The 18,181-nt window shown below is 40.5% G+C and overlaps 1 protein-coding gene across 12 annotated transcripts in view; it reads right to left on the reverse strand.

The window, feature by feature from the left end:
• Positions 1-18,181, reverse strand: part of zfh1 (Zn finger homeodomain 1) — a 344,752-nt gene that overhangs the window by 15,531 nt on the left and 311,040 nt on the right. For 9 of the 12 annotated variants that reach the window (XM_069056759.1, XM_069056757.1, XM_069056762.1 and 6 more), the window contains one exon: positions 1,188-1,504. In XM_069056759.1, the coding sequence (XP_068912860.1) occupies positions 1,188-1,504 (317 nt within the window). Of the gene's footprint in view, positions 1-1,187; positions 1,505-1,567; positions 1,640-3,491; positions 3,638-4,139; positions 4,390-18,181 lie in introns of those variants that run through there. The other 3 variants (XM_069056766.1, XM_069056768.1, XM_069056767.1) reach the window with 3 other exon arrangements.

Below are 18,181 nucleotides of genomic sequence, written 5' to 3' on the forward strand. Positions count from 1 at the left end.
GACAACTAGATCTGTCGACTGGAATTTTTCTAGCCACCCATACGCATTCCCACCAATGAAACTAATGCCATTTTATTCCATACAATTGCCAAGCCACAATTATATTCCTACGTGGACGGCAATAATGGCTCTAGTCCGGTACACTCGTCGATCTCCGTTAGGGTGATTGATAACGACGAAACGCGATCGCCATGAAAAAACAATGGGACCCAAATTTGGCGCTCCACGTGGCCACCACCTGAACGATCACCGATAGGGTCACTTCCGCCGATGACTCCGCCAATCTCGCCGACATTGGCACCATCTCGGTGACTCAGCCGACTAGATGGGAACTGCTAGGTTCCCAATGTATCGAGTTCGCGGCAACAAAAACGGAAAGGTAGACTTTGATAAATATTTACTGGAAGCATGATCAACGAAAGCGGCTTTCGTGACAGTCGGAGATGGCGGCAACAGATGAGCCGCTTCCTTTTTTCAAATGCGATTTTAATAATTTTATTGCACCCCCGACGGAACAGAATGTTTTAGTGGCGTTTTGTCCGCGATTCGTTGTAAAAATGTGCGGGGTGAGTTTACGAGTTTTTACCTGAGCAATGGGAAAACACAACAATTTTCGAACTGGGAAGAATCACGAGAAAAATGTCGCAGAAAGAAGCGAAACAAAGAGATTGGAAATGAAAAAAAAAGTGTTACGTTATGCTATGTCGATGCGTGAAGATTTTGATATCTCGTTTTGAAATACATATGTAAACGTTATTGTTATTTACACAAACATAAAAATAAAGTTGCAACAACACAGACGAGTACTAATGATTATGTACTTGGTCAAATTATGACATATCCGCAGGAACATAACGTAATTGGTAATTATTAATAATTTAGCTGGACAAGATGAGATCATTCGTGCTTACCTTAACACACTTGTAACGTAATTAAAAGCAGACAAGTTGGGAACATAACGCAACGTAAATTAGTGGTTAAGATAAGATAGAAGTTTCTGTATGTTGCAACGGAATGCAACGTAATACGTAAGATGTAAGGTAACGTAGCAAGAGTGTTAAGCAAAGTGGACAGGTTGAAGAGAAGTTAAGGGCAGTTTGGAGTATTCGCGACGTAAGTTGTGACAAGATCGCACGGGACGCAACGTAAACGTACATTAATTAACGTTAGAAGAATTTTTCGCTTACCACTTGAGCGTTTGGCGAATGGAGGAGTTCGTGCTTCTCCAGCTGGTCCTTGGTAGCGAAGGAGGTGGTGCACTGGGAGCATCCGAAGGGTCCGCCAGCGCCGACGAGACTCGGCGTCGGCGACACGGCACTAGGAGTCGACGTCGGCAGCGGTCCGCTCTCCGGCGCCGTCGCCAGGTCCGCGTGTGCCGCCTCCATGTGCTCCTTCAGCGCCTGGAACGTCTGACATCCCTTCTGACATTGCGGGCATTTAATGTAGTATTCGGTGGAGTTGAGGTCGTCACCCTCCTTGCTGACGCCGTTCGTCAAGGGGGAAACTGCAACAGAAAAGGACACTTTCAGAAGGATAATAGCGATGGCGGGCGACGGTGACGACGCACTTTTTCCCAACGCGCCCGCCATTCCCGAAACAGACTGACAATGGGAATTCACCTGTCAATTAGGCGCTATTTTTACAGCCAAGTGGATTTTTATTACGGGATAGGTGCGACACAGGTCAACGAGGTCGGGGGAAACCGACTCGAGGGGCGCGAAACTCACACCCTCGATTTAAATTTTTTACAACAAGCTTGTTAAAAGAGTTTGCATAAATTTGCAAAAATTAAAAAAAAAAAACAATCAAGCGTTTTCGACGCTTTTTCTCTTGTGCGAGACTGAAGTCCAAATAAAATTCTTTTGAAAAAGGACAAACAAAACCAGGTGAATTTGTACAGTTGGAATACCACAAGACAGCACTTTGGGGCCATTGCTATGTATAAATATGTAATTTTTGTTCGCGAAAAAAAAATATGGTCTCAAATGTCTCAAAAAAGATCTAAAAATACGTTGAGCTTTGGGCAGAATGCGATTGTTTCCAAAATTCTTTGCCCTCAAAAGCGTTTTCTGGATTCCTCCCAACAGATCTGTCTTAATTGCAGAATCTCGATCCTCTCAACTCGCGGCAATAAAAATGAACCATATTTTCGAGTAGATTTGTTTCGGCGTTAACGTCCCATAAAATCCGGCTGGAAAAAAATTTTCAAGTCCAGCTTTACGTGCTTTTAATTTAATGGAACGCCATTCGAAAACCCAATAATTCAGCTTATATTCCCGTTGTAATTCGGTGTAACAGTGAGTGCGGAGGTTTTGGATGGATCGCGAACGGATAATGAGAGGCGTTAGTTGCCAAATTTTATTTTAGTTGTGGAAATCGCGTAAAAATCATATTTCGGGGCGATAGGAAGGCAAGAGTTCCCCTGGGACCTGCAACCTGAAAAAACAAACGACCCATGAAAACCCATCCCTCGTCAGCTAATCTGTCGACGATTCTTCTACGCCAGTCGGGTGCAGTTAGTGCATTTGAACGATTAGAAGAGGTCAGGTCATCGGTTTAAAATGAGTTTTCAGGTTCGCCTCTTTAACCACTTGTTGAGGACTGATAAACAGGAAGAAAATCTTTGGTCCCGGGGAAAAGAAGCGGAGGGGCGTGATGGAGGAGCACTCACGGAAAATCGTAAAGTGGTAAAAATAAACGCGATATAAATACAAGTACCATAAAGGATAATGGAAATAAATAGAGGGAGTACGTAAAAAGGGAACGGAACTGGGAATTTATACTAAATGAAAGAGGAGAAAACTAGAAGGGGAGGGCATTGTTGGGACTAAAACTTGACAGTTTTATGGGTTCTGGGGGTCATAAATAGCAAAATTGGTACTTTCCAAGAAGATAAAAGTACTGATACAATGTGAAACAATTCGAGACGTTTTGTCTTGTGCTAATAAATCTTCCACAAATAATAAATTGCAGGTGGAAAAACTCAAAACAACCAACCACTATTTGAGTACCTAGTACTCACCAATAGACATTCTACGCGTGTTTTAAAGCTCCACAGCTTTCAAGCGAGTGTACCAAGACATCTAGATTTTTACAGATTTTTTTGAATGCTATTTAGCCATCACATTACGCAAGCGTTCGCCACAAATGACATTAACTTAAGACTCTTATTTTGGAAAGCTCAAAATCAAAAAAGTTTTTATTGTTAGTAGACATTATTATCATCATCATTATTTATTAATTGATTGTAAACATTGTTATCACCATTTAATTGTTCCTTTTAAATATTATTGTTAAGTTTTCTTTGTTTACTTTATACCTACATTATTTTTGGAGTTTTTGAAACAGAAAAATTTTAATGGTCGCTGTGTAGCAAAACCAAAAGTGTCAATTACCCTGTCATGCTTTAAATTTTGCTGATTTTCTACAAAAATGTTCATAGAATAGAGCCAAAAATAAAGATGAAAAGAAAAGGATTTTTTGATACTTACATAACATTGTTGATGAAAATAAAAAGCTAAGGACAAAACATGACCTATGGAAGTCGAAAATTTGTAAATGATGTAAAGCTGCACTGTTGCGATTTTGTGAGCTTTTGGGAGTTGCACACGAGTCGTGGAATGTTGTCTCAGATGTACTGTGGACCAAATCGGAAACTTACGGAGTGTTTATCCAAGTACAATATTGACTGGTGGACTCTAAATAACCTCTAATTACCTACGGTCTTATTGACAATGCGATAAGCGTCCCGCTCAAGAATCATTCAATTGGGCTAGAGCAAGCGAACAAATTGACGCGGTGCTCACTCTTCGGATAATTAAAAGTCGAGACAATAAGACCAAATAGGGAGTTGGGGCCAAATCCGCGACGTACGGCGGTAGCACAGCTCACGTGGGGACAAAGCGTCACTATCAATCACAGAGGTGCATCTTTCCCGATGAGTCACAGCTTCCCAGCGATAGCGCCTCACGTGTCGGGCAGGTTGTCTAAGCAGCGAACAAGCTCGCATCGGCGGTCAGGTGCTACGCACCTGTCCAATGAGACAGGTCGCGGCGGCCCCTCCCCCACGCACCTGCCCAATCACTCAAGGTGGCCGCCAGGTGGGAACCAATCGGGTCAGGGTAAGTGTTAGTACTCACGTTGGCAGGTGTTCCACACATTAGCCAGACTCCATAACCGGTAGGAGTAACTGTCGTAACACCCAAACATGCTTTCACTTCGCGCCACCATGGCCAACTGAGCCGGGAGCAACACGCGCCCGACGCCGAACACACTGTGCCGCGAGTCAACATCCCTCCTACCGTGCGGCGGCGCCCCCACCACCGGCGCGCGCCGCCCGACGCTGCCACGGACGACGTCGCCGACGCGTTGCATCACCGCCCTCGCTACACAGTCGCACGGGACGCCGGGCTGGCATGACGCCGCCGCCGCCTGATACGACACCGACACCTTGATACTTTCGAAGGGTTCTTTTCGGAGGGACGGGAGGGATGAAGCTTCGGGCAATTGGGGTAATTAGGACGACGGACGGTAGAGGTCGCCGGGTGGTACTACGTCACTTCAAGCTTACTCGTTACTTATTGATTGTGATTAATTTTTTTTACTTCGATTTTTGAAAAAAAAACGATTTGAAAACATTCCTAGAAAAATAATTTTATGCCAGTACTAATCAACACACAACAAACAATCCCTGCATTTTCCAAATGGCAGTTATTACAAGTTAAAAAAAAACAACAAATTAAAAAAAAATACAAAAGCAGTAGATATTTTAGCGGCATCGTACCTAATTATTGATTATTGTTAATTGCTAACACTCTCATGCAATTAATAACAATACGGGTCGATAGGGGTCGCTGAGTGTCACTTCGACTCAGCTCAGGCCTACTTGTTGTGCATTGTTTTTATTTTTTTGTTCACACTGTAAATATTTGGTTTTTGATTTTTCACTAAAACTTTATTTCGGAACGTTGGATCGTTGTTTCGGTGAATAATAATAAATTTTTTATAACCTCAGATTTTAAACCGAGTACTACAACTATGAAAACTGATGTTTCGATATAAAAATTTATCGTTATTATCCTTTTAAAATACGATAACATAAAAATAAAATGTCGAGATTTAAAAAAAATTATTTGTAAAATAAAAAAGATATTATTATTACTACTAGTATTTATTTATAATTATTTACAGTCAATAATAATTACCACAAACAATGATAATAATAATAATATGTAATATAAATCTTATCATAGTTTTTTCTCCACTCTGTAATAAATCTTACTAAACTATATTTTTACTGATAATAATATCCGTAATGATAAATTAATTCACATGACCGGAACATAATTACCTAATATAAATGTTTCTAACATCGTAGTTGGCTGGGGGATTAATTTTAGGTGTGCCGCTTTATATGCATACATTCCCACATGACAGTTCACAGTTTTCCGGCGGGAAAAACTACCGCCAATACCGTCACCTATCTGCCATACTAGTCTGTCTGTTACGAGGCTAGCGGCACATCCCAAATTTGTGTGGTTTTCTACGCCAACTACGATTTTAGAAACATTTATAATAACCCTGTACTATCTAATCAAAGTTTCTTATAATTTATCCACAAAATATATTTTTTTAAAAAGATACCACAATCTTGATACATCATCTTCGCTGTTTACTGCAATATTAAAAGCACTCTGTATTTATGAAGAGTTTTAGTGCAAACAATCATTTCGAACCTGATCTTAGTCCAATTGATTTTCCATAGAACTGTTCTGATTCAACAGTTCAAAAACGGTCTGTTTCAGTACTTAACAATATTTTTTAACGAATTCTTATATGTACTTTAAGGTACCAATTGGTACTTTTGAACAAAAACGTTGTAAGAAATTATACCGAGTGGAAACAACAAATAATGTAGAATGCATTATGTACCTAGATTATTTATTTCGGATCATCAGTTAATAAAATATTTAGATAAGTAATAAGCGTTAGCTAAGTGGACCTAAAATTTGGTCAAACATTTTTCCCCCCTCTCCCTTTCGCAACCACCTTCCCGGTTTTCAGTCGCAGTCACATTTGAATCCTTCCCCGCCCTCACAACCCTCCCCGGCTGACTTAATAAAAAGTCGCCGGTGACTAACACCATCCAGACAATAATAAAAACGAGGTCATTCCTATTATGTGGCACGTCGGTGGATTTTGCGGCGGCCAACCCCTATGAGTCCCACATGTCGCCGGACCCGCATCCCCTAATGAATCCGTCCTTTGTGCACCTGAGGGCGACGCTCCGAAACGTCTCAATTGACGAAAATCCCGGTGACAGATGTCGAATAATCGACCACCTCTGGGAGGTGAGCGAGGGTGAGGGTGGTCGGTTTTTGTCCATTGTGGCCCACGACATTTGGCGAACACTTGTCGGCGGCGTTAATGGGCCCGGGATATTCTTCCAGAGGTGTCACCGGATTGTCCACCTAATACCCAGAAGGTCGACATTTGTATAAACAGTTCCGTCTATAAATATTCATTACCAAACCAAACAAGTAATTGGATGAGCTAAATGTTTGTGCACCTAAATTACCAGTTCATTTATTTATGAATTCACGACGTTTGATCTTACCGATAGGGGGCGACCATGTGCACCTTTGTGATTTTTTACGAGCCAATAACACTGCGGAGATTGCCGTGGACCGCTTTGACCGGATGTGACATCAACCTCAACCGTACACATGCACACGGAACCTTCGACTCATTTATATTTTACGACTTTATTATTCCAACAAAAAATTCCTTCTGCCACAATTATTTTCATCAATCTTACGCATTCCTGACACAAGTGGGAAGCCTACACACGCGAGCGCAGCAAGGCATATCTCTTCGACATTAGTCTCATTTTGCGGACAGGCATAACCCAATAAGACTGGGTGAATTGGTCATTTCGCGGCCTCGCCACCCCTTCCTATCTGTTTATCTTTAAATAAGATAATCCTCGAGATGATTTCGTGCATTAGCGGAAGTTTATCGACGTCGTTTGCTTCGGAATCGTCTAATTGCGCAAAGTGAGCGGCCTACAAAAGAGGAACAAGAAAAATGTTTCTGTTTAGGAAATTCTGGTTGACGTATCGTCGGGAAATTTTAGCTTTCGATAATTTATGTGGAGAAGACAATTTGCAAAACCAATAAAGAAGCGGGCCCACTTTTCACTAATTTGCTACATCGAGATGGAGCTCGTCGAGATTTTTTTCTTATTGGATGAATTAGAAATTTATCTGCTACTTTGTTTGATTGTTTGTTTTATTTAGTCGTTGTAAAGTTGCGCTAAAAAATTCCGCTCGGGCCGAAATCATTGTCTGGTAAGCAATATTTACGCGATAAATATTTTTTACCGATTTAAATATTTATGTCCGACAGTGGAAAAAATTTGTTTGGAGATGGCCAATGATTCGTCGATTTTATTGCACCTAGTTCGAAAATAGCCGAGGTGAGTCCGAACGAGTCTTATTCGCCCCTCCCCAATAAAACCAGTGAGTACACCACGCTCATACTTTGTGTCGTTTTGTACAACTTTATTGCATCATTTATTACTTTTATTTACGACACTATTTCTATGCATTCAGAAATTAATGTCCCATAATATTTGCCGCACGCCCTTCCCCCAAGCTCGGGGCCCACCTTCGCCCCGATTAAACCGAAATCTGATCAACTCTTGGAAAAATTCATTAGCACGAGTTCAAAAGCGCAGTATTTCATGTAGCCAACTGTTCCTCTTGATGTTTCCCTGAAAGAATCGCAACAGGTTTCAATAGTTCGATCGCGATTAAAGAGCTTTTGAAAAATGTCGGGAGCTCTGTGGTGTGTAACAGATTGCAGCGGACGCTTCGCGCTTATAAAGCTTATTCACATGTTTGCTTTTTAAACGTTCACTGTTCGAGAGCTGAAATTAAAAACGAAACGAACAAAAAGGCGACGGACATGTTCGCCCCGGCGGAACTCCATCTGCATCGCTTAAATGAGAGGTGTAGAAAGCTCGGGGCTTTGGAGGTTATCCAAAAATGGTGCGCGAGAGTAGATAACAATTTCTTGGAGCAAGACATGCAAAGTAGTTTTTCTGTAAAAGTTGGAGGGAAAAAAAGGGAAAGCTCTGAGCTTCAGAGGAGAGGTCAAGAATTGTTTAATCACAAAATGGAAAGGTCACAGATTTGATGAAGAATATGCAGATGAAGGTAAGGTCAAAAACGCAAGTACATAGTTACAAAAAAGCTAGTTTCGAAAAGAAAACTGAGCTTTAACGATAAGATAAAATACTGAAATTATGAACTATAAAAACTGGTCTATGAAAAATGAGAAGATAAAAAGCAAAGGAGCTTTGGAAGTTCTACAAAGTGTATAAATAAGCAGGAGATTGTAAAAAAGCTTCTTACCTGAAGAGCTGCAAAGAATCAATGTCGTACAAAAATTAAAAGAAAAAATGCAAAAGCTCTGAAATAATAAAAAGGTTGAAACAGAGGGGAAAAGCTCACAGCTTTGGTGAGGTAAAAAAACGTTTGAATGATTCAAATGGATTTGTTTGCAAAAAGTTAGCTTAATAAGGTCCCCCAAAAGCTTTAGTAGGTTTAAAAAATATTTCTTACTTAAAATCAAAAAATAAATTTCGTAAATTAGTGAAGGTAAAAGAAAAGTGTACAATAGCTTTGAGCTTTAATTGGGACGCTTGAAAGCTCCGAGCTTTGAAGAGGTAAAAAAATTTCGTTTGTTTTGATAAGAATTGATAATATTGAATTGGCAAGTTGGTGCCTTGAAAAAGTTTAGGAAGCTTTAGTTCATTACATGAGAAAATAAAAAACAAAAAATCACACTCACTACAAAATACCTACACCGTTGATAAAAGAATTTTCTTGAAGGGGAAAAATTCCATTTCATGTAGGTATTTTAAGATAAAATAATAGGAAAAAAGATATGTATAGACAAACAGAACAGTAATGAGTAAAGAACATAGGTATACAAGGTGAAGAAAAATGAGAGAAGAACAACAGTATGATAATGAAAGCAAAAAAATAAAAAAAATCAAAAATGGTTAAAACTGTAGAAGTTGCGAGGAGTAAACCTATAAAACAAATACATACTGAAGTAGAGGATAAAAGAAAAAAAAAATTAAATGAACAGGAGAAAAAAATCTAGAAGATAATAAAAATTCTCCGGTTCGAGGGGGTTTGTAAATGATAGGTAGATCATTAAATGAGTTTTTTTTATAAATAATTAAAACAAGAAAAAAATTGTTAACTGGAACGTATAGACAAACAATTCTTGATAAAAAATTCCTTAGACAACAAAATGTAGTCAGAAAATAAATAAACAATGAAAACATTGCAATATGTAATTGGATAAAAAACGTGAATAGATCAAGTTCATCCGGTCGGTATAATACTGGATAAAGTGAAGGAAGAGTAAACAATGAGACACAAAAGAAACACAACAAAGAAAAAAATCCTTGGCAATGAGACCGATTTAATCAAAACGCAGTTAAATCGCGAAAAATGTTTACATCCACTCACCACAAATTGCATTATTGTATTTATTTATCGTCCAATTAAATCTTTACAACATCCTCCGTCTTTGTTTCGTGCGGTGCGCCCCTCGGCTCCACTCCCGACCCCATCCTACCCACCCAAAATACAAAACACTCCCTCCCTCACCTTCTTAGGTGCACCAGACTTTTCACCTCTCTTTGTTCGTATTCCGAGAACCATAAATTCCCTCCGAAAACTGAATCTCTATTTTGACATCTATCGGCCGAAAAACATCTGTTCGATCGCTTCCACCGTATCGAACCTCGTAAAAATAGAAGTAGGTTAACATGTTTTATAGACCGTCTTACCGAGGAAGCCTGATAGTTTTGTGTCTCATTACTCGGGCGACAAAACAAATTCCCAATAATAATTTTCATACGGAACTAAACGGACAATAACAAGCTGTTGAAAAAGATGACAGATCGGGCACCCAAACAAATCGCCAAGTTTATTTTGTAAAAAGTAATAAACGTTAAAATAGAAATAGAAACACACTAATGCAGAGTTTTTGTTTCATTACAGGATAGATTTGTTGAATGATGTCTGGAGAATGAAAGGGGCGATGAAGGTACTCCCAGTACCCAACTCGTTGACAATTGGGCAAAAATAAATGAATGACGAGTGGAATGATTTATGACTTGGTTCAGGTGGCTCCCAGAAAGGGTACCATTCACAAGCAGTGTCGTACCGCACGTGTGGTACTATTCTAAATGGTACCATGTAAGATGCAATAATTGGGTTGTTAATTCAGTGTAAAAACTGGTGGGTGTAGTACCCCTGGCGTCTGCAATATTTTCCTCTGTCATTTCTCCTTTGATGTTTCACTTTAATAACCGTCTTTTTGTTGGAATAAATAATGTGGCGCTACACGTTTTTAATAGCAGTCACCGGTGTTTATTAAATTTTGTTCATTTGGAACGATTTCAGGACACCTAATTTATTGTCAGTGTCGCAAGATAATGTCCAACGTGAAAAATTTTTCGACCGCATCGTAAAAACGCATGACGGTTCTTCCGCACGACGTCGTCTCCAATTAACCCTCCTCGCAAACAGGGTTGGAAAAATATTTTCTTGCCTACAATCGCCACTATTATTTTTAAGTTGGTCGTATTTTACTCCTGACCCTGTTACTCGGAGAGGTGGACCAATATATTGTGGAGTATTGGATATTATTTATAAACATATTTTTTATGTCACATTTATTTCGGACGCCGAATTGCAAAGATTGGAAGAAAAAGCTTAAGTGGTCCATCATTTATACGAGTGGCGCTCACCTTTTTACCGCGATTTGCCATATTTATGGCGGCAAAAAGTGGGACGGCAATCGATAAATATGCAAGGATTTTTTTGGGAATTCTCTAGAATTTAGACCAAAATCTAGGAACAATAAAAATAATAGGTGCTCATTTGGATAATAGTCTATTACCTATACAATTAGCTACGAATGCTGCAGTCGGTGAAGCTCTTGCAAAGGAAATTATCTTTTTGATAATACCTAATAAGCTCAGAAATTTCTGTTGACAGAAACATTACTGTTATGGAAAGACCTCATCATTTCGAGCTTTCAAGTCTACTACTGATGAGATAATTTTTTGTCCAAGAGAAATTATGTTTCGTTTGTCAAACCTTCCTAATAGCTTTAAATAACTGCGCAACAAAGATTACAACCGGGATAGAGGTGTTGGAGTCTCTCATGGGCTGTGACCTTGGAAATATCTGCGCGAAGGCGCTGCGAAAAACCAGTAAAAAATCTGTAAATGAAAACTGAAAACATCGACTACTTTACATGCAAATAGGAGAGAGAGATAGAGAGAGAGAGAGAGGGAGAGAAAGAGAGAGGGAGAGAGAGAGAGGGGGAGAGAGAGAGAGAGAGAGAGAGAGAGAGAGACAGAGACGCAACTAACGTAACGAATGACGATGTTTTCCGGTCGATTTGTAGCGCCTACTTGAGACCGATATTTGCGTAGATATGACTCATAGCCCATGAGAAAATCCAACACCTCTAAAATATTATCCAACACAACAGTCACAGTACTGTCCACATTAAGCCATCAAGAAACCCAGGTCTAAACCTTATTGAAATGATTTGGTATCAGTTTTGACTTCTATCCATGATCAATGAATGGTATTGTCTATACAAATATTTTCCTGACGTAACTCAACGCTTCGTTAAAATGACAAACAATACAGCAAAAAGTACTTCTAATTCTACAATGCCAAATGTGACGGCAAAGAACTATTTTTTTTTATAATTTGGTGGTTGTGTAATATCTAAGCTGTCTAGCCCAAAATCCTGGAGAACCAAATTTTGCTTTGACGATCGGATAAGGAATATTCAGATGAACTTGTTTGTGTAAGAGCTTTTCTGATAAGGTTGTCAAAAATGCACAAGTGGTGGAGATAAAAAGCTAAAAAAGGTAAAAAGCCACGGAGCTTTGGAGGTTCTCCAACGTGTATAAGCGAGAGAGAGAAAGAGAGAGAGAGAGAGAGAGAGAGAGAGAGGAGAAAACAAGAATTTTTTTAATGCAAAAGCTGTGATTTTTAATGCCAAGCAAAAACACACTGAAAAAGTTCCAAGCTTTGATGAGGTAAGAAAACTTCATCTGAATTATTTAGATGGCCTTGGAAATATGTACATAGTTGCTTTGAAGAATTTCATCAAAAATGCGTAACTGCTGAGAGAAAAAAAATTATTGCTTGGACACAAAAAAATTCTAAAGCTTTGAGCTTTACAAAGTGGGGTCAAATAAGACTGAAAAAGCTCAGAGCTTCTCTGATTTAAAGAATACCGAAAAAGAAGGTAAAGATGGTTGAGGCAGAGAAGATGCAATTCATAAAATTTTTTATGGGTTAGTTAGAATAATAGAAAAATACAAGAAAGTAAAAGTCACAGCAGAGCTGCTGAAGATGAAAATTAAAAAGGCAAACGTTTATAACTATTTTATTGGAAGCGTAAAATATGATTCAGGCGTACTCAATAGGATTTAAATCGGGTTTATTACCGGCTTGTCTATTAAACATAATAAATAGCGAAGAACCAAATTTCGAAAAGCTTTATTTGTAAATTCCATTTCTCAGTTAAGTTCTCTGGTGGTGTTGATTTGGGAAAAGTGATTTATATTAGAGTACGGTAGGGGTATTTTAAAACGCGAAAACTAGGACTCGGCTTCGGCTCGTGCCTGATTAGTTGGAGCGCTGTAAAATACCGTACGACATTTGTTTTAGAATTTTCGGGTGACTGCATTTTTGCAGATTTTAATGAAATAACAAATGTTAAACTTTTTGACATACAGAGCTGCCAACCCGATAGGTTACATTTTCCCTATTATGATTAGATATTTATTAGTCAATAAAAAAAAAAAAAACATTTATCGGAAAAATAATACATGTAAATGTGTTTCTTTACACTAAATTAAAATAATGTATGAATACTTTCATTTTAAAGTAAGTGTAAAAAGAATAAATTAACCGTGCGTGTTACCGCACTCTCCCAGAAATTTACAACATCCGTCGGGAAATCGCAACTACCTTCCTAAAGTGAAAGGAAAAGGTGGTCTTGCTTTTTCAGCATTTATTTACGTTTATGAAATTGTTGATAATCATCAGGACCACATAATGCCACAATCAGAATTGAAACGTTCTACATTTTGGGTTGAATGTGCTTCGATTTTTTTGTTGATGTGCGATGGCGTTAACGGTACTAAATCTAGGATATCGGAAGAAGTTCGATTGGTTTTTATCGGTTAGTTGTAATAATAGTGTTTGAATAAATGTCCGGGTGTATCATGATTTGTGCAAATGTTTATTGTTTTTGCGTTTACATTGTGTGGGCAATCTCCTTGTACCGATCGGTGTATTAAAGTGGTTGTTAATTAAATTTACGAGTGCGGAATCCGAAAATAAGCAATCATTTACGAGTTATTAAATTACACAAATATACGAGGCGTGTGTGTTACTCTATTCCGAATGTGCATTCCGACATTTTATTATCTAAAACAAAGTGCCCATAAAACACACTTGGACATCGCCAGTGCAAAACTTGGACGGCCGCATCAACCCCGAAAACTCTTTAAAACTTTCGGTCTAATTGCCAACATTGTCAGATGTCTGGATTTACTTTTTCGAAATGGATCGCAATTACGGCGGAGTAATTAAGTCAAGCGGTGCTCCTCGCCATAATTCAAGAGAGGACTATATACCTAGACAGTAATTTCCATTTCCTTTGTGGAGGAACTCGCGAAACAATTATTGTGTGAGGGAAAGGTGTTTTCGTTAGTAGCGCAAGTGGGTGACATGTTGCATTATCCTCGCGACTTGTGTTATAACTAGCTCATTCCGTGCCATTGTAACCTATTGTACATCTTAAATTAACTTTAAAATATCCCCGGGATCGGAGATGCCGCACGTCTGGGGTGCCTGGGGTGATTTATTCGCACCGGAGACATCCACCGACGCTAACTCGATCAACGACAACCTGCTAACTTAAAAAGCAGATTTGTTACACGGGAATTTTTATTAGGGGATGCCACGGGGATGCCGACGACGACCTGAATTATTTCCCCGTTCAACCCCTGTCCCAGAACACCTCACCATTTCTCCTTTGGGGTGCTCCACGCAAACCGACGGCCACACCAGCTTAATCGTACACATGGTGCACCTGTTATACACAGTCGTTTTATTGGTTGCATACCTTTCGAAAAACTATTATTTTTTTCTTTTTACTTTCAGTGCTACGCTCTTACTTTTCTTCTACAGTTAAAAGGCCACATCCATTCTCTATTAATTTGGCAACTTTTCTTATAATTTCCTTCCATTTATCTTTGTGTGGACCTGTTTCCTAACCTCAACCTTGGCAAGGTCCTTTCGATTGGGGCACGGGGGCGATGTTTACCACAGCCCCGCCATTTACCCCAACAAATCTTAATCCGGCAAAGTCAAACACACAACCCCTTAGAAATCGCCGTGTCTCCTAAAAAATAAGAGCAATGTTTACTGCTCGTCCCACAAATATCGATAAATCATCGTTTTTTTCGGTCGGCAAGAAAGGGGAGATTTTATGGTGGGCCATTGTTACCTATAAAAATACCTATTGTGGCGGCTGTTCCCGCGAAGCGCCGCACCACGTGGCGACGCCGTCGGCGGCTCGGATGAGGTGGTTGCGGAACGGTTTTATTGGTTTAATGAGTCCGTAAAGCCGCTCTCGCGGTTTCAGCGACACTGCGGCGACTGCCGACGGCTACAAAGACCTCTTCGGCCATTATTCTTGGACTGCGGCGGTGGCGACTCAGCAATAGACATTTTACGAATAACCGAGGCCTTTGTTTGACGCACCCGGAGGAAGGACTCGCGTCCTTCACGTCGGTCAAGATCATTTCGAAATATTCCGCACGCCAAATCCATTCCGAAAATTTTATTATGATGCATTTTTTTTAATGGCACCATAAAAGTTTTATAAAAAAATTTTTACTTCTGATTTGGCCGATGACGGACGACAGGCTCGTGCTTCATCCTTTTGCTTGCTCATGTGTCGTGATAAATGTTGCAAGGGTGAGACGCGAAGGGTCGCAGCTTATCAAACGGACCCTAGACCGGTTGCGCTTCAATGGAACCAATAACTCCGTGAAATGCACGAGTGCTAGTCAAAAGGAACTAATGTCACACTTACGTGAGTATCGATAATCAGATTAAAAAAAAAATTTTTGCTTTAAAATTGTGCTTCCACACGTTTTCAATAGGACTGAGGTTTGGACTTTGCGCCGTTTCATCATTACCCTGTAAAAGGATACATCTTTCATTCCCCCCGGAGGGGGTGGGTTGCTGAGGCTTTCCAGAGCCTTTTCAGCAACATTGACGGGAAGATTCGGGATGGGTACGATGAGGATGGGTGCGGAAGGAAGGTGGTAGTCTTATCTGTGATATGAGACATACCACGATGTGATGGTGTGGGGAAACCTCTGAAAAAAAGCCACACCTGGTCCAGGCGGCACCGGGGTTAGAACCCGGGACCTCTCGAATGTAAAGTGGCGCGCTAGGCGCTTGGCCACAGTACTCGGTACTTGGTGGCTTTTCCAAATACTTTTTTAGAAGCGACGCACAGCTGAGCCTTTCACCTCGGAGCGTGTGGCGTGACGCGTGACGGTGAAACTAATTCACTGCTCGGGAATAAAAAATTATTAACAAGGTGGAAGAGTATCCTACATGACCGGTTTGACTCAGAATAAGCGCAAAAAAAAATTCAAAAGGACCTAGAAGGAAGGGAAAGGAATAAAGACGGCGGAAAACCGCAGTAATTAAAATCCTTCAGATCGGAATGTTTGATTGTTTGTCCAATCAGGGGAGTCGTTTGTCCCAGGCGGTGTGCACCTCCCGGGTGATGTATCGGGGGCGGCTCGGCCGCGGGGCGGCAAAAAGCTCGGTTTTATCCTCCGTAATGAAATAATGATGGGGTTATGAGGGAGATTAAGATTACAATTAGTAACGCACAAATGACTAATTCCAGAGACAATACCCGGCAGTGGATGTAATAATTATGCACACTTTTAATGGGGCGGCGTTGTAAGAGCAATGTTCATTTGAATAAAGATGGTGCAATAATCTCAATTAAAAATGCCGCGTCGAAACAATGGAGGCGAGAGGCGCCGCCAGACTGAGCTGCCAACAAATTGATAATTAATGTTGTGTTTATAATAGCAGAATTGAGGAATTAAAAATGTACCTACTCAAGACGAGGCGCTAATTGCGAAGAAAGAATCGCGCGGGTCATATATAACACAACAAAAGGACGAGACTCGACGAACAATTTGTCTTCTTTGTGAGGAGCCGGCACCCGGACTAATTTTAGGCAAAGAGTTTTATAGTTTCGCATCGCTTTATATAGCTTTTTTACAAATGTCGGAATTGTCTCACTTTGAGTTGTTGTTTGCTCTCCCTTCTTTATGAGCAACACGACAGAAAAGAAAAACATCAAGAATCCCTCTCGCTGCTGCTTGCTGCGTTCACTTCAAATTATAATATTCTCAACTGGATCGACGCTCAGCTTTCAGCTCCGCCATTGTTTAAGACTTATGAGATATGGAAAGATTCCGACTGAAAAAAATCAAACAAACACAAATAACGAGCACATTCGACGCTCTTTGAATTCTATTTGGTAAACTGGCCCCGGCATGAACTTCATACGAAGGGATCATATCACCATCATTTCGCTCTTACTCCACCCGGGATATTCGTCAACAAGACTCAGGGGTTACGGTTCTTCTTGTTCTTTTATGGATCTGATAGGGAAATTTATGCGGCGAGTGGAACAACGCCTGCAAATGGGAGATTCTCCAAACAACGAATCAAAGCCAATTCGAATCTAATTATTCCACGTTTCATAAAGCAATAACTAAAGTCTAGGAGTCTGTTTCGTCTAAACTTCATCAATTATTTCTCAGTTTCACAAAGACTTGTTAAAAACTCGACTCCCGAGATTTTAGCTTGCTGCGAACGATTTTTAGCGTGTTGCGAACGATTTTAGCGTGTCGCATGAAACAAATTCACTGAAAACGCATGTGGTGCGCCTAAAGAATCAGCAACGGAGGTTTTGAATCATACAGAGTGTTGGAGTGGAGTTAATGAAATCCGTACGTTTGTGTAGAACATGTAAAAGACATCGGTCATCGGTAATACAGCCGTCCGGGCAATAAAGCCGTGTGCAATTAATGAATTCATTCATGAGGGCGGTCGGCAGACGATTTTTAATTTCGGTTTTAATCATCGCCGTTCATGGCTCCCATTACCATATCAGCGTTTATTCAAATTTGCAAAGGTAGAACATCTGTATAACGAGCGGCATAAAGGCAAACACAGCCTCGTAATTGGCAATGGAACGCGGCACATCAATCGGAACCGCCACCTTCAACCCCACGTGTAATTGTCCCGGGCCGCCGCCCCCGGCGAGCCTCCCCAGGTGATCCCGGTTTAATTTACCTGTGTAATGAGCTGAATGCCGTCGAAGCCGCCGCAACCGTTCACCCCGCCGCCCCATTAATTTAATCGCATTCATTTCGAACCAACGACAATGTTGTTGAATTTGTTACGACGGAGCGCAATTCCGCCGCTCCTCCTGCAATTATCGCCCGTTTTCCGGTTGAATTTTTAACGCTAACAACCAGGTCCGCCGCGCTTTTTAAGCCCACTCGCTCCGGGCCCGCCATTAATCCGGGCACTAATGAAGCTCGCGGCCGGGGTGCTAATTCCCAAAATTTTCGGAGACGCACCGCGAATTTACAAACAGTGAAAGTAAAAATTAATAAAACCGTTACAAAAACCGTTTAATTCTCAGTCGATAAGTCGGCGCGCTATTAACCATTATAAAGATAGCGAGGCATAAAGTCCGGGGGCATTTATTATAAAGATAAATGCCATAGGCCGATGGTATGTTTACGGTGTCGGCCATTTTATCTACCCTCGTCTCTAAAAAATGTAGCTATTATTTTTTCACCTCTGTCGTTCCAGGTCAAGCCGGCCGTGATCCAAGTCCTTATCTGGTGCGGTCCTGGTCCACCAAGGCCACTAAATCATGCCGCCGCAGATAGTCCTCCGCGGTCGGATCTCCAATTTTCGCAGTGGCCCGATCC

This window comes from Tenebrio molitor, chromosome 8 (assembly GCF_963966145.1).
Source record: "Tenebrio molitor chromosome 8, icTenMoli1.1, whole genome shotgun sequence".
In the NCBI taxonomy this organism is placed as follows: domain Eukaryota; kingdom Metazoa; phylum Arthropoda; class Insecta; order Coleoptera; family Tenebrionidae; genus Tenebrio; species Tenebrio molitor.